Source organism: Ornithodoros turicata, unplaced genomic scaffold (genome assembly GCF_037126465.1).
Source record: "Ornithodoros turicata isolate Travis unplaced genomic scaffold, ASM3712646v1 Chromosome85, whole genome shotgun sequence".
In the NCBI taxonomy this organism is placed as follows: domain Eukaryota; kingdom Metazoa; phylum Arthropoda; class Arachnida; order Ixodida; family Argasidae; genus Ornithodoros; species Ornithodoros turicata.
Genome location: NW_026999393.1, coordinates 575,206 through 598,570, shown reverse-complemented (window position 1 = coordinate 598,570; position 23,365 = coordinate 575,206). Strand labels below are relative to the sequence as shown.

At 45.6% G+C, this 23,365-nt stretch overlaps 1 protein-coding gene across 14 annotated transcripts in view; it reads left to right on the top strand.

The window, feature by feature from the left end:
* The window catches only part of LOC135374598 (uncharacterized), a 40,979-nt gene that overhangs the window by 4,333 nt on the left and 13,281 nt on the right, over positions 1–23,365 (top strand). The window contains exons 4-6 of one of the 14 annotated variants that reach the window (XR_010417009.1): positions 12,403–12,502; positions 16,183–16,438; positions 16,823–17,029. The exons of 6 other annotated variants lie outside the window; for them this stretch is intronic. Coding sequence is in view for 1 of the 8 variants with exons in the window: in XM_064607536.1 (XP_064463606.1) it covers positions 19,980–20,051; positions 22,648–22,726 (151 nt within the window). In the remaining 7 variants the exon portion in view is untranslated. Of the gene's footprint in view, positions 1–12,402; positions 16,439–16,822; positions 17,030–19,830; positions 20,052–20,171; positions 22,727–23,365 lie in introns of those variants that run through there. 7 more of the 14 variants (XR_010417008.1, XR_010417021.1, XR_010417020.1 and 4 more) reach the window with 7 other exon arrangements.

Here is a 23,365-nt window from a genome sequence, read left to right as displayed (position 1 = left end):
TGTGTGGGGAACCATTTGGTTGAACTACTTTCAGTGCTTGCTGTATCTATCTGCATAACTAACACACTGCTGACTGAAAGGTGTCACACCATTTTGCAGTGATACAGATATGTGGAAATACGAAACGTGGTACAACGACTATGGTATGGTTAGGCAAGATCACAGCTTGGTGCGTTTACAGAATTGGCAACAGCAACCGTAAATGATGGAAAAGTGATGAGGACATGGGATGTTTCCCCCATGGTAGCCACGGGACCCTACCCAACAAGACTGAAGTATGCGTGTATACCTGCCAACTTCTCGATTATGCAGCAAACTCCTGAATTTCGTTCAATCTCCCGATTTTATGGACTCACCCTCCAATCTCCCGGAAAACTGGGGCCTCGGGCTTTTCTTCTCTCATTTTCATTTAAAAAATGGGCCAACGCATTCCTGAAGAATTACATAGCCTGTAACATGTGTTTCGCGGCATGGCCACACATGGCTGGAAGTCACGGCAGATGGTGTGTATTATTGTGTCCGTGTTTCTCGAGAAGACGGGCTATCTATCATCCTCTCGTCAGTCCAGCCTCGTACAACAACAGTTTGTCTTCTCCGATGGCGTTCTCCAAACTGAAGAAATATCTGCACATGTTCCTCATACGTGCCAAGTGCCTTTTCACTGGTATTCTGTTTGAGCCCAACCAGTGTGGATCATAGGCGACCATGCTCTTCTGGAAGATGTTCCCAAAATGTCACGAAATGAAGCGCCATTGGTGTGGACGGACGAAGCCCACTGCCATAATCGGTGAAATTACTGCGGCAGCACAAAATGCAATGTTGGAGAGCCGGAGATGACGCGTCTTTGCAATTTCGGTTGGCGGAAGCAACGAGAGGGGGTCGCAGCCCCACCCGATAGTGGCTATGTATGGCGTAGATGAATCTCAATACAGTGGCGTCCAAAATTAATGCCCCCGACCTCCTTCCGTCACGCTGTGGGCAGTCCTCCGATCTTGAAGTTCGTCAGGTTGACAGGTATGTGTGTGCAAATTTGGGAAATGTCAGCATAGTCGATGACACAAAGACATCCTACTATCTAAATGGTGTCACTTGTGCCTCCTTTCTGCAAGTGGCACTCTCTTCTGAACAGGACACTCAGTATCGGGGAGTCACAGGTGGTCCCATTATGCTCCATGTATTTAGCTATTTCACATGCTACAACACAAGGACTGACACCCATCCAGAGGCTGAGTGCCCCAAAACTGGCAGCATTGCCCTAGTTTGCAGAGATATACCTCAAAAGACAACTTCAGTAAACCAACATGTATTGAAAGTGTTACTTCTTCTTCGTGTTCGTTCACTCATGCATTTGTTGCAATCGTAGCCAGCTTTTATAGATGCAGGAAATTTTGAAGTAAAAATGATTAAGAGGGGATACGACCTCCGGCGGCCCCATGTATTCTCTATGGGCGAAACAATGCGATCTTTTGCAGCTAATACTGAACCGATTTGGACCAAAATGGCCTTGTTCGATAGATTTTAGAATTTCAAAAAATTCGCATTGGAGACATTTCCAATTTTTTTTTGCAGAAGTTTTTAAAAACCTTACGAAAGCTGCAAAAAATTTATAAGTTCGGTCTCTAGCTTTTGGAAGTTCGTAGCTCGTTTACTGTATCACATATGTGAAATGTAATCAGTAGCATTTACGCGGAATTCTTTCTTGAATATTTACGTGTCCATGTCATGTCTGTCCATGCCTCCAGTTGTTCACAATATTGAAAAAACTTAAGGTATGTACGGCTCCGTGAACTGCCCCGTCTTGCCATCGTACAGTAGCGCCACATTGCTGGTCAGAAGAGAACTTCATATCGTTCCGCGGAATGCAGTCACTGTTCTGGCACCCTATCCCAGAAGGGGTTTCCCCGGCAGCGGAAGCGCGAAATTGAGGTCGTGAAACCTGTCTGAAGAGATCCACGTTGAGTAGGTCGTCGCAAAATAATGGGAAGGCCTTGAGTGAGAATAGGGAGAATGGGCGGCATAGACCAGGAAAGCTTTGCTACACAGCCACACAATATTCGTCTCGCATCGCATGCACGTAAAAAGAACGGTAGGGTTGGGGGAGGTGAGGCACAGTGAGACCGAGTGGTGTTATCATTCGCTCTCCCGATGTGTTGAAATTGGAAGACAGTTTTCTTTCTTTTTTTAATGAGGTAATATAAAACAGTCAAAGACTGGATTATGGAAAGGCCGAAAAATAAGGAATTCCAAGAGGATGTCTGCGAAATAAATAATTTATGAATAAAACGTTGAAAAAGACTCCACGTAGAAATTAACTTCTTAACAGAACTTTTTCAAAAGAAGCTCTTTCTCTATCCACAGCTATAAGATCAACCCAGTACACGAGGGATGCTGCCAAAAAGTGGCATGCGCTGGACAAGGTCATACAAAGTTATTTTAAATGCATACAAAGCATTTAGCACATTAATTCCCAATACCCGTCCTGAGCACAGCGTTGTGGATCTACCTGATGTAGCAGATGTAACTTTTCGAATATATATTTTTCCTTTCTTGGTGGCCTCTGGCTTTCGATAGTTCAGTCTTCCGAGTTCTCGGGCTCGGGGTCCAATGATGGGTGTAACAGGGGTGTCACACATTACACCCAAAAGAAGGGTGCTTATTGGGTATATTGACTCAAAAAATGGCAAGTTCTGAGAAAAAAAAAGGCTTGCTCCCAAAATTCACGGAACACTATTTGCACTGATGTACTGCAACCTGCATTTGCAAGTCTGAGCGTCTTAGCTGCCTAGACCCTTGGGGACATGTTTACAAAAAGAAAGTGCCTGGTGGGTGATTGCCAGTGAATGACTTGTACTACCCACTCAATGAATTTTAGAGGAGATGGTGTCGCTCTATATATTTGGCAACCCGAACGTGATTGTCGTCGTGTACAATAAACACTTGCAATAACACAGTCATCTCTACTTTTACTTTTTGTTTTCTGCCTAAGTGATCGAAAGTACGTTATCTAAAGGGAAGTTTGGTGAAACGATTTATTCCCTGTATTAATTCTCAACAATTCTATTCTACTTACTTTGTAGAGCTCATTTTTTATCGCAGTTGGAATAACAATTTCCGTATCTTGGCTTCCTTACTTTTCGACCTTACGGTAATTCGGTTTTCTGGCTTTCCGGCCTGCTGATAGTTCTGTTTTCTGAATTTTCAGCCTTCTGATCGTTCGATGTTTTAATTTTTCGGCCTTTTAAGTTTCGAACTTCTGGTATCTTGTCTAGGTTTCGAAGGATACATGTATGTTGTAAGGACCAAATTTAGGTTCACCTGCACATAGGCGCAAGGTAAATAAACTAAAACTGGGTGTCCGCTCATTTCATCGAAAATCGTTTGGTCGAATGCCGTTTGGTCGACGCCGTTTGTTGGAAAGGCGTTTGTTTTGAAAGGAGTTCGAAGCTCCGTGGAGTGGGTCGTACGCACCTGTTTTTCCGTAAGTTTTGATTCCAGCATACGGTGCAGGCAATCAGTGTCCTATGCTTTTTTATTTATTTGTTTGCTTTGTTCAGCCAAAGAGGGGAGGCCACTGGTTATTTTAAGACCTTTGTCATTTACGAACACCACAGCTGAACAGAAAAGTGGGTACAGTCCGACGAATTACAGATATTGAAGAATATGGCCTGACGTTGGGAGCAGCCGACAGTCTGTGCTTCTTCTGGGCACCCTTCTCATTGCTGGCGGCAAATTTAAAGGGAAAGTTCTGAAATCGGATATTCATATGTGTGCGAAAGCCGCTCGTCTGTGGAAACTATAAGAAGGAAATTTCGCCATGGTACATCAAAACATATTGAATTAACAGCATATAAAGCATTAGTTCCGAGTGGCTCGGGACTAATATCTCCATTTTTTTCTTTTACAAATCAATCAATCAAAACATTAGGAAGGGAGTTGCCTCAGGACAGAAGCCGCCGATATTTCGAACAGAGACTGTTCTTCTTCTGTTCTGCTGAGTCTGTTCTTCTTCAACAGTCTCTGTTCGAAATATCGGCGGCTTCTGTCCTGAGGCAACTCCCTTCCTACGTCTCTACCGGTTCGCTGGATTTCTACCCATCTACTATCGAAACATTAGTTCCCCTCATTTAGAGTATGCATCTGCAGTCTTGGATCTCTGCACATCCACGCTGTCCGAGAAAAAAAAAACAAATAAAGAAGACAAAATGCAAAGGTCTGCTGCACGGCTTATCTTGTCTAGGTTTCGGAGGACTTATTCGGTTAATGTTTGTAGCGACAAATAAATTTATATTCACTTGCACACAGACGCAAGGTAAATACACTAAGTCAGAATAGTCAGTTAAATACAAAATGCGTCCGCAAAATGTTCTAGTGTGAGAACTCGGCGCCAAAGAAAAATCAGCAGGTGAATATAAATAAGCGAGGCCCAACGAAATACAACATTTGGACTCCGCGCTGCGTCCAGAAAGTCAGACAAGCTAAGATAACAAAACATCAAGAAGTCACCAGATGGCAATCCACAAAGGGACAAAAGGGAAGAATTGGCTTTCGTCGGGACCTCCTTCTTTCTTTGTAGCTGAGTTGACCTTGGCAACCCAAACATGACGTGAGATCCCTGCATCTCAATAGTCAAGGAGGTCACACGTGTTTTTGGGACTACACAATCCTGCGGAGGAGTGAGTTATTTGTACTAAGGGTAATGGTTACAGCTTCCTCCAGGCTGAGACTCGTATGTTCGTGTGGCGCCATCTACGAGCGAAAAAATCGTGAATCGGAGATGCCGCCTCACTCGTATCCCCTCTTAAGTGAATAATGTTCCACGGGATCATTCTGCAGGCATGGCACACATGATCTTTCGTGCAACACAAAAACTAAAACACCAGGAATCACATGTTATCTTTTTCATCAGTTCGTGGTCAGCCCTGAACTGGAGCCTCGAATTAGTTAAGTGCCCGCAAATGAAATATACAGTGTATTGTCCACTTGGCTACTCCAGACTTTATTTTGTAATTACCTATTGTGTGTTCAGGCTTGTCGACGCTGACCATACTTTGGTTGTAGTCGAACCTCTATATAACGAAATTGCAAATGTTGGCATTTTAATTCGTTAAATAGAGGACTTTGTTAAACCGATCACGCAAAAAATTATTTAAAAAAAAAAGCACGGCTGATCCACCGATACGCGTAGTAGAATGCGTAAGTCGCCATAAAACAGTCCTCCACACTGAAGGACAAACAAATGGCAAATTAAGGAGTCACATTAGCAAATAACACGTACAGTAAAAGCTCGTTAATTTGAATCCCATGGGGATGCAAAAAACGTTCGAATTAAACGAAGTTCTAACTAATGAAAAGCAAAGAAAAATAGTTGAAAACAGCACTGGTGAGATAAGTAAAGCTTACAACTTTTATTGATGAAAAAAGTCAGTGATTGTTTGCTGCTTCTGCACTCGAAAACTGAACACCATCAGCTTGCACTCCAAAACACGAAGATGGTGAAGAGCGTCCTCTTGGCCTTCTTCATGGCTGAAGAATTGGCGGGCAACATTAAGTGGTTCCAAAACTTGTGATGGGGATGGCCGCGCAGTCGTTTCTTCCACCTCTTCATCGTCTTCGTTTTCTTTATCCGGTTCTTGTCGCGCCGACACTTCCGCTACGATATCTTCATCGCTGCGGACACCGCAGACTGCCGCAGCGCTATCCGCGTCAACGTAATCGGTGAAGCGCACGCCTTGCAGTGCCTCATGCATGTCTGCTGGAATATTCTCCTCATCGAACACGTCATCGGTTAATTCCTGCAGACACGTGTCCCGAGCAGTGGAACAGCTTGGGGTGATGAAGCCACAGTGGCGGAAACAGTTCGCGATGGTCGATGGCACAACTTGGTCCCACGCACGTGCCAGCATGTGCAACGCCGAAAGCAGAGTCACGGCGTTGCTTGGACCGCACAGGATCAAACGCTCAAGCATATGAAGTCTATAAAACGTCTTCATATCCTTGGTCACGCCCTGATACATCGGCTGCAACGCTGCTGTCGTATTTGCCGGAAGGAAAGCCAGCTCGATAGCTGTCAGCTCGACATTCATCTTGTGCGCCGTACAATTGTCGACACTGAGGAGAACCCTTCTGTTTCTCAATTCAAGTTTCCTGTCCCACGTTTTTAGCCACTGCTTAAACAGATCGGCGGTCATCCGCACTTTTTTGTTGGCAGCATACTCCGTTGGCAGCGTTCGAATGTTCTTAAAGCACCACGGCTTTGACGACTTCCTGTTCACGAAAAGGGGAAGCTTTTCCGTCCCGGTCATGTTTGCAGCCAGCCTTACTGCGCTTTCCACCTGTGCAGCTGTCCCCTTTAAACGCAATCGTCCTGTCTGGCAAAAGTTTGAAAAATAAATTGGTTTCGTCGGCGTTAAAAATATCATCCGGCGAATATCTCCTCAAGAACTCCTGCAGCTGTTCATTTTTCCACAACGTGCACGTTTCCGCACTAACGTCGCCACGTTCGCCGCATACAGCCCGGAAGACAAGGTCATGCCTCTCTCGAAATCTGTGGAACCACCCATCAGATGCTGCGAAGTCCTCGATGTTCAAGCGAAGTGCAAAGTCCGCTGCCTTTGCCATTACGATAGGTCCGCTCAGGGGAATGTCCTGGCTCCTCATCTCCTTAATCCATGTGATCAAAGCATTCCCCATTTCGGGATGTTTCACAAGTCGAAGTCTTTTTCTTTCGGGTGTGAAACCCTTACCTTCGTAGGTGTCTTTGATGGCTTTGCGGTTACGGATGTACGTCGACAACATGCATTTTGGTATGCCATACTTCTTCGCTATGTCGCTCTTGCTTATCCTTCCAGCGTCGACTTCACGCAGAATCTCTACTTTGTCCTTCAACATTTTCGCCCCGTATTTACCACGGGACGACGTTGGTGCCATGGTTGCGCTCTGCACGTGGCAAAATCAAGACACGAAACAGAGAGATTCGACCGCCTCTCTCTAGGTCTCCTCTCCCAGTCCTCTCCTCTCGTGGGGCGCCACCTATTTGTGCTCTGTGCGCGTAGCGCGCGCCTGGAAGGTCGCCAGGGTTGCCAGCGGCAGCACGTGGGTGCAGCCGGATGCAGCCGAGTGGTTCGAATTATCCATAACCACGTCAATTTGAGTGCGAATTAACGGGCTGCCTTATACATTGATATGTATGAGAGCTTGGCGGGACCGCGATGACTTGTTTGAATTATCCAGAAATTCGAATTAACGAGGTGTGAATTAACGAGCTTTTACTGTATTTTATTTACAACTGAATGCGGATGTCACTCATGGCCGTACAAAGTAATCCGTGAGCTTTGCCTGGACCGTCCTTGTTAACGTTGGAAGCACGCAACGTTCGTAAGTCCAGATCGCCTCCACTGCTCTTTCCTGATTCTCTTGCGCTGTCGCGTAACGGCGCAGTGTGTCGATGGATTTGAGGACATCAGCAGCTGTAGGCGGCGGCTCTTCATCTGGTCCATCGCTTTCGACAGTGTCCCCAGCGTCCCCCGTGTCACACACTGAGTCCACGTCGTCGTCGTCGTCAAGCTCCTCGGTAGCTACGACACAACTGTCACCGTTGATGTAGTCGGATAGTTCGACGCCCGCCGGCACTGATCCTCCCAATCCATCAGAGATTCCCATGCCTGAACGAGCCCAGGTTGCACAGTTTCAGTTTCTGCCGCTGTTTCCTGCTCGCAGAGGCCATGCCCGGCCTTTCGAAAGCAGTTCGCGATGATCACTGCTCCCATTGACTGCCACGCAGCTGACAGCATCTCCACCGCATGGGAGACTTCCACTTTTGTGGGCAAGTTTAACCTCAGGTTTAGGAAGAACCTGTCGATCAGGCGACGCCGGTACGCAAACTTTACACTGTTTATTACGCCTTGGTCCAAAGGCTGAATCAACGATGTGCAGTGTGCGGGAAAGAAGTGCACTTGCACATTGCTTAGTTTCAGACCCTGAAATGTGGTGCGCCGAACAATTGTCCACAAGCAGGCACACATTTCTTCTCTGGTTCTTCATGTCGTTGTTGAGCTCGTTCAGCCATTCTACGAAAATGCTGCGCGTCATCCACGCTTTAGTGTTCGCCACGTACTTTACGGGGATTCTTGCAGCATTTTTGAACGATCCTGGTCCTGCACTTTTCCTGATAACAAGCGGGACGCGTTTGTCGCTGCCATCCATGTTAGTGCAGAGCAAAACCGTGAGACGCAGCTTGCTTTGTTTTCCACCATGGCAGCGGTCACCCTTAAGCGCCAGAGTCTTTTTCGGTAACATTTGAAAAAACGGGCCTGTTTCGTCGGCATTGTAGATGTCGGATGGCTTGTAAGTCGCCATAATTTCTGGCAAGCGATCTTTACGCCATGCCGATGCCTGTTCAGTATCTGTGGCGTGGCACTCTCCACGTGCGGTCTTGCCAACGATCGTATGCCGCATTTTTAATTTCTGCAACCACCCGGTGCTTGCTTTGAAATCATCGCATCCTTGTCAACGGCCTTGTCGACGTCCCCATAGGTCTCTGCCTTCAACTTCTTGCGCTGGCCGCTGCATGACCCGGAACGCACAGCTTTCAGAACGTCTTCCTTGGACTTGAGTATCGTGGACAGCGTGCTTGGAGGGACGTCGAAACGAATTGCAACATCCTTTTTCTTTTCCTCTTTCGACACCGCATCAATCATCGCGACTTTGTCATCCAGTGTCAAAACTTTGCGTTTCTTACTTGCACTCATGACAACACGCAACGACGCAACCACCACGACACAGCACAGACGACGAAATGTCGTGAAATGGGTAACCACGTGTCTTTTTCCTTTCGCTATCGCACACCACAATAGAATGCCACGCCTGCACCACGTGGAAACGCCAATAACCAATGAGAACTCACGTGAGGTCAGCGTCAAAACTCCTCCCTTCTCCTGCGCGACGGGGGAAGCGACCCGTGTGGAAGCTTTCCGTTGCCCGCGGCTTTCGTTAAATGGAGACAACCAAATGAAGGCATTTCGTTAAATAGACTTTAGAAATGCATTGAGGTCTATGGGGACGCGTAAACGTCACAAAATATGTACGTTAAATAGAGAATTTCGTTAAATAGACGTTCGTTATTCAGAGGTTCGACTGTACAATGAAATTATGTTTCGTAGTATCACTTCAATATGTTGTATTCATGTATTGTGCACCAAAGCGTCCCGAAGATGTCAAGGTGAGCTCAAGGCCGTCAACTGCTGCTTGTTAACGAAAGGAACATTTCACCCGTGCACGATGCATGGCATCGTGCACTAAAGTGCGCATGGGTAGCGTGGCACGGAAACAGGATGGTGCATTCTCGCTCTTGGAACTCAGTGTTGATACTCTGAAGTGTAGCTTATTTAGTGACTCTTGGGACGCTGGCTCTGGCTCGTATGCTTGTTTACCCATATGGTGTCCGAATAGATGCACTTAAGGCCGACCCGCATTGAGCGTATTACGGTGGCCTCGTGATTCGTCTCGTGAAAACCGGCTCTGCCACCGTATTTCAGCGCGTCTGCGGTGTGAATTCTTCAGGCTTCTTCACACAATGCTGTGTGGTGGTGGTTCCAGGTGGCATTTCTTCCATTACCATGACACTTCGCCAGCTGGACTTGTAAAGTACTCCTTGTACATGTTGCGGACGCCTGCTGCGTCAGTGCTTTAGTTGCGTGCTGATGTTCACTGGACGTCCAACAGTGCTGTCCGATGTTCCTGTTCTATATTTCTCCACGAACCTCTCCTGCAGTTGCCAAATTCATCAGGGGTGTCCTCTTCTTCAGCAACCTCTGATTCAAGAGGTAGTTGTGGAGGACACAGGAGGCAAGAACAACATTCTCCACATTTTCTGGAGACAGGTTGATGACGCTCAGAAAATTCGCCAGCGGTTGGCCAGGATGCCGAAGGCATTTTCAGAACATCGCCTATAGCATAATAAATAATAACACGTCAGTGAACATTTTAAATGGAAAATTCTGGGTGTTTTACATTGCATGGGACAGTCTGTAGTTGAAGATTGTCTCGTCAGGTGGCAGCATCTTGCCAGGATAGGCAGAGCCGTATATTAAAAGGGAGTCTGGCCATTAATGGGTCATGCCTATACCTGAAGCTCCACCCACTTTTTCAGCTTTCCGACCAATGAAGTCTTGAAATATGGGGCGCTATCAAACAGCCTATCCTGACTATTTTCCCCCCTATCCAACATGGGCAGCGCCATTTTGGGTGGCAAGTGGATTGGATGGGATTGAAATGGATACCACTCGCAATCTGCAAAAGTAGTGAATTGTTGGTGCAAATTTGATAAGCGCCACCTAGGGAGCGTAAGGTACGTCGGGAATTGTCGTCTGCTTCCGTCGTTGTACCGCTGCCGGCAGAACCACCTGCTGGGACACGTTCTGTTGTCGGTATGATTTTTAAACAAATCTACATGAATAGTTGGAATATAAGAGGCAAGAATGTTTATATCCATGAAATCCAGCTGTTAAATATAAGATTGTACAGCACAGCGCCGTTTTTGTTATGATTTCGTTGTGATCGCCGTGTTCACTAGGCCTAACACCGGCGAAAAAACGTATTATTTTCAGTTAGATATCGATGGATGAGCATAAGTTGAAACTGATTTCCGAGAAATTTATATTAGGATGTACATTTGCAGCGTAAAATCAGGTTAGTCTGTGAAAATTTTTTGTCACGAAATCCCCGCTTCACTGTGTTTGTTTTCGTCGCCATTTTGGGTGGCAGTATGATGTCATGGCGACCCCCTTGGTAAAAAGCAAACCAATCAGAGGAGCGAAACTGTGATTGACAGGTCGAGCCTCTTTTTGTGACTCCTCCCAATGGCCAGACTCCCTTTTAATATACGGCTCTGAGGATAGGGATGCAAGAAGCCTTGTCGGAGCTGAAAAGCCTCATATATCAGTACATGAGGGAAAACATCATCAGAGTTTGGCAGCCTTGCAATTCCTGGCATTTGCAATGTGCCAGACAGGAGCCTTCTTCCAATGGCTGACTCCTTAAACACTGCACTATCTGCAGCTCTTCCTGGTGTTCCCACATAACTCATCCTGAAGCGGTACTTGCTGTCAACAACAGCCATCAGCACGATTGAACATGTTCTGTGATGGAATCACATTTAGTACCGCAGTGCAACCTACCTGTACATTTATATCCTTCACATTGTCTTGCCTTGTAGTTGTAAAACATGCTGCCAGACTTTTTGGGAGCACCGATTTGGACATGCTTTCCGTCCACTGCACCCAAACAGTTCGGGAAACTCCAGCTCTGTACATACCCGAGGGCAATCTTCTCCCACTTCGATTTGGTGGGTGGCTGCATCATGAAGAGTTTGGATTAAAACTTAGAACAATAACAAAGTTTGGCTGCTATGCAATGTTGACATTACCTTCGCCACGAGTGCATGTAGTGTACTCCACGACACTTTGCACGTTACGTGGATGGCCTCCCTTGCGGTCTCCAGCCCCACTAGGTAGGCAAGTGCGACGTCCATAATCTGCATCCCAGATGAAAGGAACCTGGACATTTGATCATGTGTTTCTTGTTATACCAGTATTGTGGTTTCATTATCTTTATCTCAGTGCAACACATGCCAGGCACATGTCAGAATATACTGAAGGAAGTGTTGAGTTTACCGGATCGTCATAGCAGGCCTTTCATGCGAGGAGATGGGCTCCCTCACAGCATGCTCTTTGGATAGAGCACTTTGAACCAGGCGATGTAGTTTATCAAATGTGGTCGAGGGCATCCTGTAAAACTTCTGGAACATTCTGTCGTCACCACATTTCCGCATGGTATCCATTTGCAAATCATTAGAAAGCCTGCTATGTGAGTAAGCAGTAATAATAAGCAAAGCCAGTACATAAAATTTGAGTAAGCTAGTAATCGTGTGAAAAACAAAAAGAAATGATGGGCATAGTTGCTAACATTGGCTATTAAGATTTTACCGAAGATAATTTTCAGAGACGTAGTGTATTAGATATACATAATCTGTATGATATAAAAATAGGCTGTCTATTTGAAAGTTAGGTAAGGTTCCTCATCATATTCACTCAGAGCACAGAGACTTTTCACATAGCACACAGAAACACGCTCCATGCGGGTCGGCCTTTATGCTTCGTTTTCAGCAAAATTATTATTCCGTATGTGTGGCGTCAAGACAGGAGGCATAGATTCCCGAAGCTGATCAAACATTTATGGTGATTTCTGTGCATGATTTCTTGTAAATGTCGCCGAAAGTTAGTGACTTGCCAGGAATTGTGCGAACGAATTCGTGTGAGTCATGACGGCGGGTTCCCCGTGCAGAATAACCGTATGGGCCTGCAGTCAGCTGCAGTCCACTTGGACGACCTCTCTTCTTTTCTACAGGCTTGTTCCAGGCAATCACGCCGAGAGCAGCATCAACCTGGAACTTCATCATGTCTCTTACTTCCTTCTTGGGAAGACCCTCGGCACTGGCATCCCTCAGGTATTCCAACCATGAATTTGCCATTGCTAAGGATGCAAAATGGGATATCATCCTCACCGGCCACTTCTTCGTCTTTGTGCGCAAGGGATACAGTGACATGACAAAGTCTAGTTTGTCGACACCCCACATGAACTTGTTGTAGTCCTGAATGGCCTGTATGCTGACATGCTCCTTTTTTGCTTCGTTCCTCTCCGCACTTCACTGACAGGATGGACTCCTACAAGGCTGAATGCCATGTTGACAATGCCATTATCCCTCCAGCGCACAATCACAATGTCGCCCTCTTTCGACACCCTGGTGTCTAGGGTCCCACATCGCTCTTTCTTCATTTCTTTTTCAGGCTTCAGTTTGCATCCTTGCAGCCGATTACTTCGTATGGTTCCCATTGCAGGGATACCCACATGCTTGAGCTCTCTCAAGAGAGGTACTGATAGTGAAGTAGTTGTCAAAAAACACTTTGGAGTCAGTGTTTTGGAAGGTGCTGTACTAAACGCATGACAGCAGAGCCACCAAGGCCAAGATGAGCATAGCCTGGGTCCACACCAGTCCCTTTGCCCTGATACATTTCAAAGTCATGGGCCATTCCGTCCGAGCTGCACCTCACAAAAACTTTGGCCCCAACGGGATCGGGCTTTGACTTGATCACCTGCTTTGCCACTATACGTCCTGTAAACGCCAGTAGTTGTTCATCGATGCTGCTTTCATGCAACACACCCATGCCTAGGCATCGTTGACGTACCGCCTCAAGCAGGGGGCGAACCTTCCAAAATTGTCCGTGCTTGAACGGTCCCGTGGTGCATTTGAGTCCATTATGAGCAATGTGTTCCGTATCTTGAAAAACCTGTTGATTGAAACATCCACAATTGCTGCAATTCTTGTTGCCACTTTCCAATACATTCGTACTCGGGGAAATTTCAGGACTCCCATGCATCATCAATCATGTACATCATGTACATCAATATTCAAAAAAACACCTTGATTTCTTCAGGTGTGCATGAGAGCTCCTCACCATTTTTCTGGAGACGGTACATGTTTATGTACGTTGCGAACTCACTGAAAGTTTGGTCTGTGAAATACTGTGTGAAGTAGCTCAATGGCTCCTCTGGCACAGAGGTAGTTGGAGGGGATAGTGGCAGTAAGTGCCCACAGGTTGGAACTCCTTCCGTGTCCACGTCACAGACGCTTTGGTTTTTTCCGACTGTAAACAAGGTGGTTCCACATCCTCAACTTCTTGGTCATCAGTTGGTGCACTTGGCTACTGATCATCAGCGTTACCCTGTGAATGTTCCCTTAGTTAGCAACGGATTCAGCAGCAAAACGTAATGCGCCTACAGCAACTGTGATGTCTGTTTCATCCTGCTCGTCATCGGAAAGGTTGTCGTCTGTCACGTCACCTGCAGCAATGCTTTCGAGAATACTTTCTGCTGTATCATGCAGAACGTCTCTTGGACATAGTCCACAATGTGCTTATAGGCCTAAAAATAAAAATAATTGTCACTGTAAAAGCAGTAGGATGAAACTGGCACTTTGACATGCGAGCGCAGGACAGATGGAGCCGATCACAATGTGTACGAATGGACACGCAACAGATATGCGTGAAAGTGACAGTAAAACAACTGTGAAACTTTAATAATACTGCACTAGAAATGGGAACGGAGGCTTTATGTATCTAAAACTCTGCAGAGAATTCTCAAGCGACACGTGAAAATTCATCGAAGAACAACAGAAAAGGCACACTTATGCGGCTTGCCATAGAAGGTGGAGGCATCCATCTTACATTCGAAGTTCCGATGGCAGCTCGCAAAGAAGATATCAGATGACGCACGCAACGTTCTCTTCGGTGTCTACGCTTGTGGACAGCATGACTCAAACGTGCCAAACAGTTTTTCCGGGCTAGAAAACTAAACCGAAACTTCCCGTGCACAAACGTGCACACCATGCCTCAAGGGGTTGTTGTTGTTGTTGTTATTATTATTATTATTTATTCCACCCTTGTAGGCCATTACCTGAGGGAGTGAGTATACACTGCATTGCAAACATCAACATTAACCAGGAGAAGAACAAACAAACAATACAGTAACAGCAATGATGTGGCACAAGATGTGTCTAGTAGTGGAGACAGCCAATATGCTAAAGTAAAGGAAAATGGTTTATGGATGTGTACAGGGAGGACAATGGTCAAGTGAATATAGCTATTAATGCGTTCACAAGTCGGTTGTGGTCCGTAGGTTCTGCAATAGGGTGTTGGAGGTTATTCCAATCTGATGTCCTTTTGCCTCAAATGATGTGGAACGTGAGCGAGCTAGGGGTACCTTATGCTGGTGGTCATCGCGTCGGGAGGGATAGGACGATCTGTGAACGTAACTGCTGTGGAGCACGGGGGAGTGGTAAAATTTGTGGAATAATGATAACCGTTGAATCACGCGGCGTGTGATCAGGTCGGTGGGCTCGGCTTGGTTCTTGAGTGAAGTCACACTTGTGTGAGGTGAACAGTCTTTAAAAATAAATCAAGCAGCGTGATTCTGCAGAGCTTCAACATTGTTCGTGAGATAAGCATGGCAGTGGCTCCATATGGTGCTAGCATATTTGAGCTTGAGGCGGATGAGGGTGAGATAAGCCAGCCGCTTTAAGTGTGAATGTGTGTGAGCAATGTGTTGTCGTAGATACCAGAGATTATGATTTGCGTTAGAGGGTATGTGCAAAATGTGTGTGTTTCATGCAGGGCAGGGCAGGAATACTCAAAATTTGTATTATAATACAAATACATAATACTTGCTAAAAAATGGTATTATAATACTAATACATAATACATTTTATTTTCAAGTATTATAATACATAATACTATTACTTCCCTGTATTACTCAAGTAATACTAGTAATACTTTTGTGCCGTGGCAGACAGTTATTAGAAAAGGAATCCCAGACATATTTCTGAAGCCACCGGTCTGGTCAACGCATGTTTATTTCAGTTGACTGCACTTAAGATGAAACATCTTTTCAAATACGCCATCTTCTAACGATCGTCTGTTTGGTCTGAGTAGCAGATTCGCAAACAAAAACAATCGTTCAACCGGCATGGACGAACATAAATTAGTGTTGAACTTTAAGAAAGCACTCTTAACTGATGGGTAGTCGTCCAACATGGACAAGTCTACGCGCTTGTCATCGAGGTGCTTGAGGACTTCCAACTTCGCACGGCACAGTGCACAGCTCTCAGGGCATTCTCTCGCTGGACGCAGGTGTGTGTGTCTATAATTCCCTTTTTTCTGCCTTATTTTTTGACGCACCGACCCTGGCTCCATTCTATGACATGACCCTCTAAGGGCTCCGGGTTGTTCACCCAGAGTGGAGAAGTTTCCCAGAAATTTGAGTCAGCCAGCTCCTGTAATCGTCCCTTTGTTGCACGTTGAAGTGTGATCCTCTGTTGGTAGAACTAGGTCGTGTTCGTAGGACTGGAATGGTACCGAAAGCATACACGTGTAAGACCCATCACTTCAGGCAGGACATGTCATAGGTATTACGAGTTTTGCAGTAATACAATGCAAGTAATACTCGAATTTTTTGTATTATAATACGTAATACAAATACTCTAAAGTATTACAGTAACGGTATTACAATACAATGTATTTGTAATACTGCCCAGCCCTGGTTCAATATTAGCTCAAATAAACTGCTTAACAGGAACATCTCTGGATGAGGATCTCTCGTGCCTGTCTGCCAGTCATGGAGTCCTGTACGGCATCCACAGGAGGCAGGTGCGCAGGCTGCTTAGTCCTCTGAGTCCAGCAGCTGCGTCTCTGGAGGAGTGCTGTCGAGCTGGGAGTTGCTGTTTGGTCTGGCTCCTTCCTCAGGCATCCCAGATTATGTAAAGCAGCACAAGCTGTAATGACGCGTGTGGCACAGCGAGGCTTGTGCTGCAGCCACATGTCGAGGCGGGGTAAGCGCTGCTTCCAAACACCAAACATCCTTTCAACACTGTTGCGAGTCCGTAGACGAGCTTTGTTATACCTGGAGAAGTGAGGAGTTATTTTGGGGCATTTCTATAATGACATGTGCAGTGATCCATGACTTGAAAACCCGAGACGAGGTAGGGACACAAACAGACAAACACAGTCTCAAACTAGACCATCGGAATTTCTTAGGACGAGACAACTAGGTTCAAATACAGTGGACAAGGATTGATGTTGATGTGTTGATACAGTTTTTGCTTTCATGTTGCCAGACAAGCATCCCGTGAAAAAGTGTGCATAGCCACTAAACAAACTAGTTAGAACTAGCAGGCTACATAATGCTTGCTGACATGTTTTGTTCTATTTTCTAGCCACAGTGAGTCATTGGAGGCAGTGCTGCAGCACCAACGATCACTCATTGGAAGAAAGGAATGAGGTGGCCATCAACACCCTGCTGCCAGTTCAACACTCCTCAGTCAAAACACAAGACGCCTGCTTGGCAGCAAAGTCAATCCAGTTTTAGACTGAGTTTTGTACCGTAGACTTCGTGTGTGGTTCACTGTGAATAAATGTTCATGCTGAGATCCATGTTGCTATCAATTCTATCACATTTCTCCATGAATGCATGCCAGGACGGTAGCAGGACTAGTTATGGTCTAAAGTACGTCTAAGGGTAGCTAAAGTAAAGTACAGGAAATGTATGACCCTAGACCTGTCGCCTGAGAATGGAGGGATAAAATAGGTCTAGCTGTAGACTTCATGTGTAATACATGGTTAAGTGTCTGACCCTGTTCCAGACATCCAGATCAAAAGAATGTCTAAATCTCGGCTAGGTACATGGACGTCGGATGTCCAGGGCTAGATGGCTAGGTGCTAGGCTAACGTTAGACGTGTTGTTTGACGTCTAGTGGACGGATACTTGACATTTGGTCTAGTGCCTAGACATTCTATAGACATTTCTTATCTCTTTTTTTAGAAATCATTTCGACGTCTACTAGCCCACCACGTGCTCCCTGGGTTACGTCAGCTGAAAAGTGACAATCCTGCATGGAACCATTTGTCTTAAAGCTCTTTCCAAAAACCACATGCAAAAACGAAACTGTTATATTTCCGATCTAGAGAGCAACACACGAGGGCGAAATGTGTCGAATAGTGCGTTTGTTGTGGCGCCACCACAGTCATGTACGGAATGTAGAAACTAAAATGTGACAGCATCAGCTACGTTATTTTTTACGTCAGCTGGAAACCGACAAACCTGCATGGAAACATTTTTCCTGAAGCGCTTTCCAAAAACCACGTGCAAAAACGAAACTGTTATATTTCTGATCTAGAGAGCAAAACACGAGGGCGAAATGTGTCGAATAGTGCGTTTATTGTGGCGCCACCGCAGTCATTCACGGAATGAAGGTAGCAAAATATGACAGCATCAGCTACCTTATTTTTTACGTCAGCTGAAAAGCGACAATCATGCATGGAAACATTTGTCTTAAAGCGCTTTCCAACAACCACGTACAACAACGAAACTTACATTTCCGGTCTAGAGGGAAAAACACGAGGTCGAAATGTGTCGAATAGTGCGTTTATTGTGGCGCCACCGCAGTCATTCACGGAATGAAGGAAGCAAAATATGACACCATCAGCTACGTTATTTTTTACGTCAGCTGAAAACCGACAAACCTGCATGGAAACATTTTTCCTGAAGCGCTTTCCAAAAACCACGTGCAAAAACGAAACTGTTATATTTCTGATCTAGAGAGCAAAACACGAGGGCGAAATGTGTCGAATAGTGCGTTTATTGTGGCGCCACCGCAGTCATTCACGGAATGAAGGAAGCAAAATATGACAGCCTCAGCTACCTCATTTTTTACGTCAGCTGAAAAGTGACAATCATGCATGGAAACATTTGTCTTAAAGCGCTTTCCAATAACCACGTAGAACAACGAAACTCTTACATTTCCGGTCTAGAGGGAAAACCACGAGGTCGAAATGTGTCGAATAGTGCGTTTATTGTGGCGCCACCGCAGTCATTCACGGAATGAAGGAAGCAAAATATGACACCATCAGCTACCTTATTTTTTACGTCAGCTGAAATCCTGCGTGGAAACATTTGTCCTAAAACTCTTTCCAAGAACCACGTGCACAAACGAAACTGTTATATTTCCGGTCTAGAGGGAAAAACACGAGGTCGAAATGTGTCGAATAGTGCGTTTATTGTGGCGCCACCGCAGTCATTCACGGAATGAACGAAGCAAAATATGACACCATCAGCTACCTTATTTTTTACGTCACCTGAAAAGTGACAATCCTGCATGGAAACATTTGTCCTGAAGCTCTTTCCAAAAACCACGTGCAAAAACGAAACCCTTATATTTCCGGTCTAGAGGGAAAAACACGAGGTCGAAATGTGTCGAATAGTGCGTTTATTGTGGCGCCACCGCAGTCATTCACGGAATGAAGGAAGCAAAATATGACACCATCAGCTACCTTATTTTTTACGTCAGCTGAAAAGTGACAATCCTGCATGGAAACATTTGTCCTAAAGCTCTTTCCAAAAACCACGTGCACAAACGAAACTGTTATATTTCCGATCTAGAGGGAAAAACACGAGTTCGAAATGTGTCGAATAGTGCGTTTATTGTGACGCCACCGCAGTCATTCACGGAATGAAGGAAGCAAAATATGACAGCGTCAGCCACCTTATTTTTTACGTCAGCTGAAAAGCGACAATCCTGCATGGAAACATTTGTCTTAAAGCGCTTTCCAACAACCACGTACAACAACGAAACTCTTACATTTCCGGTCTAGAGGGAAAAACACGAGGTCGAAATGTGTCGAATAGTGCGTTTATTGTGGCGCCACCGCAGTCATTCACGGAATGAAGGAAGCAAAATATGACACCATCAGCTACCTTATTTTTTACGTCAGCTGAAAAGTGACAATCCTGCATGGAAACATTTTTCCTGAAGCACTTTCCAAAAACCACGTGCAAAAACGAAACCCTTATATTTCCGATCTAGAGGGAAAAACACGAGTGCGAAATGTGTCGAATAGTGCGTTTGTCGTGGCGCCACCACAGTCGTGTAATGAGTGAAGACAGTAAAATATGACAGCATCAGCTACGTTATTTTTTACGTCAGCTGAAAAGCGACAAATCTGCATGGAAACATCTGTCCTAAAGGGCCTTCCAAAAAACACGTGGAAGAACGAAACTATATATAGTTCCTTCAATTTGAACGAGTGCGGGGGGTGCGGGCCAAATCGAAGAGCCTTCTTTTCTAGATAGCACCAGTGGCACCAGTGGAGCGAGTGCAGCACCCGTCTTGCCACTTGCGCTCCGCACGCACCATGCACTGAAGTGAGGGTGTGGAACTAGCTGCTAGCTGTTGCAAAAGAAAGGGAGAGGATAGTCGTGATCAAAGCCGATCGTATCCGAAAGCCATGCTAATGGCGGCGTATTTGTTGTTGTAAGTGCTTGTAAGTGTTCTGTAGTTTCCATGTTCGTGCGTGACGTGCTGCAGCGCTTCAAGTATGTCATTAGCTGTGAGAATTTCAACGTATCTCTGCACAAGTGTCAACACTTGTGAGTGCCAGCGTGAGGAGGTAATTGTTAACGCCTTGTAATGCGTAGTGTCAGTTTTGTTTTTCATTGTGTCGCATGCAGAGTCTGTCTAAGCACGATCAGAGACAACTTCGAGGTAGGTGTTGAAATTGATTTTGCAGACGTCTGGGGTATGATTGTGAGGGGTCGAGACCATTACTCCACCAGCAGACGTTATTGCTGCCCCTTTGCAAGCTCCCGTCCTGTGGACACTGCCAACGGGTACCAGTCTTCAGGAGCTTCTGCTTCGTGTACTGATATCCTTTGAACGCCAAGCATTCGCTGCCCTTTGCTGTTTTCAGAATTTTCATTTTGCTGATCTGAAATATATGTAGGAAGGTATTTCCATGTGGGCTTAGGCTTTCCACAGTGTGCTAAGAAAAAGTCTGGATCGGATCCCAATACTGACAATACAATGACTCAAATAATTAGGGTAGCTAAAAGCATAGAAGGTACAACTTACCTAAGGGTGCTCCCAGGGACGTGGTGGTTGCTGCCAAGTTACCACGGTCCAGAGGAAAGTACTGTCATGCGTGCAGATCTCTATGTGCAGATCATGGCACACTATTGACAGGTGGAGGCTATGCCGGCTAACCCACTTTTCTATGAGGCACCACCACCAGCCAGTGTGCCCTGCTGAGCGTTTCTTTTCCTTTCTACAATGAAACCATGGTCCGTGTGGCCAAGGTGAATGCACTTCACTTCTTGTTATCCCGCGCTCTGGGCAAATCCCTTCAGAGTAGGATGCCTTTTATCCTTGCCTTGTATCCACAGATCTTACCAGTAATTGTGCCTTCGTAAGCTTTTCTCTTATGTTCCACAGACAAACCTATGACCCCTGTGAACAAGGTAGATGACCTGAGTGAGTTCTTTGACCACTTTCACGGGGAACGTTCGCTGAAACAGTGAAGCTGGCATGGGTTTTCCCCATGACACAGTTTTCTGTGCCACGGTTCTACGCCTAAATGTGAGTCGTCGACTCTTCGTTTGTCATCTTGTAAACCAGCATCTGACCTCTGTGGCCAAGGGAAGTGAGCTTCGTCCACAGGCCTTCGCGTATTGTAGAACACTTTCTCATGGTTTAAACGCTTATCACCATCATCAGGTTCCTCCTGTATGTCGCCCTTTCTTTTTTCTTTTTTTTTCAGTCTCTCTTGGTATTATTATCCCTTCTCTTTTTCGAAGGGGCGCAAATAAATTCCGTGGAGCGAAGTTGGCCCAAAACACACTATCTCCACGTTGCTGCATATCGCAGTATAGACCACTTGCACTCCTACGTCATCGATTACGTTTCGCCGCCGCGCAAAGCATGCTGGTGGGCACCTATCAACCTTATCAGCCTTTTCGGCCTATCAGCAGACGCGTTTTTCCCGCTTCTTGCCAACCAGAGCATAATATAACCCCGAACCGGTCTTCTCGGGACGCCACATGTTTGTAAACAGAAAGTGGTCTATAGGGTACCTCCTGTTTGTAGTCTTCTTTCCTCCTCCTTTTTTTGTGTGTGGGTGCCCTTTTATCACTTGCTTCACAACCTCGTGCCCACTCTAGTGATTGTTACAAGGAACATTTTCTCTGGGAACATTTCTTCCGGGGCATTTTTTATGTTTCCTGCGGACAGGAACTTCAACTTCCACTCAAGGAACATGTTCTCCCTCTACCTCACGTGACCGTGTCAGCGGTGCTATTGAGTGTTGTAATCGGAAAAACGTGTGTACCAATCTAATAAGTCCTATTATACTGGCCATCTAGAACATTATTTTCATGATTGCACTCCTTTACCAACATGATAAGATCGATCCTAGCTGCTCCATTGCACTAAGATGACTTTGCTCCGCCTGGCATCACCATCAATGTCTGACTAGTGAAATCTGCTTTTTCTGCATGAAAACCCTGTGTGAGCGGCGTTACATTGAAATAAGGGGATATGTCATGCTCCTGGATTTTGTTCAATTTCTGTCAAGTCACACATTCGAAAACGGTGCGAACAGGATGTGCATGTAGAGTAGACAAATACATACATGTTCCGCACTTTGCATTTGCATTATTCGAGGAAACCCAGCTGCAATTACTTTACAAAATATTCACTTCTAGTTTCCTTTCACACATTCTGTCATCCCTGTCAGCAGGATGGCCTTATGTGCCAGAATGCTACCCATTCAAAATTGTAACTTCAAGGCAAACTTGCAATCCCTTCCTTCTTATGAGCCGAAACATAAAATAATTGATACATTAAATGAACGACACGATTATCAAGATCCCAGCCATGCAGTGTGAAAAGCGATATTCCATATCTAGAGCCATAACTCGGAACCCGTAGCCCTCCTACAAATGGGCTGAAACCAGCATATCAACAAGTGCCTTCTACTGCTGCAGGTGGCACCCTATAGCTGTGTGCATGTTATCAGAGATACAAATAATAGGGAACAAAATGGGGGTGGCTGGCTGACTGAAAGTTACTTGGGACCACACATTTATTAGCAGTGAAAGGAAACAGAAATGTACGTTGTGCCTTGAAATTTGAAAAATGTGCAAAATAAACATTGCAGCAGAACTTTGACAGTTACAAAATTGCACACACCTGTTTTTGCTTCATTTCAGACCCTTACTTCATCTCGGGGAGCCCTGTATATGGAAACTTGCGCCAACATACCCTCGTCATCGATAGCACTTTATTTAGGTGAATATGATGCAATACTTTTCTCCGTGCTAAGGGTAGCATGGGCACCGACTGCTTGGGGGACTGCGCTCACCCGGAACTTTCCCAGGGGGTGCGTACCCGATAAGTCCCCTGAAACCCTTCCTGACCTATGTGTATGCCCCCTTCGGCAGATTCTAAGCGCTCCGCCTATGTGAGGTAGTTCTGTGAAGGATATAATGGCAAGCATCACAGTTACTGCATTTCTGTAGTGTAAGCCTGTACGTTGCTATGGTTGAATTTACGGCCATCAAACTGCATTATTGTATGCTGTAAGTGATACTATGTCGCTCACCTTATGCTGTTGCACTTGGAACCAGTGGAGTGGCCCGTACTTTTTTTAATGTGGGGACTTGGACCCCCCATAGAAGCAGCAGAGGTATAGTATATCAAATGAAACCGTGTGTTAAAAAACAAACAATATCTGGTAGACATATATGCTGCAGGTTGATAAAGTGACCACTAGGTATTGTCCAGCCAGTGCTTGAGTGCATAGCGGATCCCCCTGAGCCGACTGTGAAGAAATAGTGCGACATCTACATAGTTGACTCTATTTGACTGTGACCCTGCTGGGAACTGCTGAGTGTTATGCATTGTTCTGCTTGATGACTCTAGGGTGTG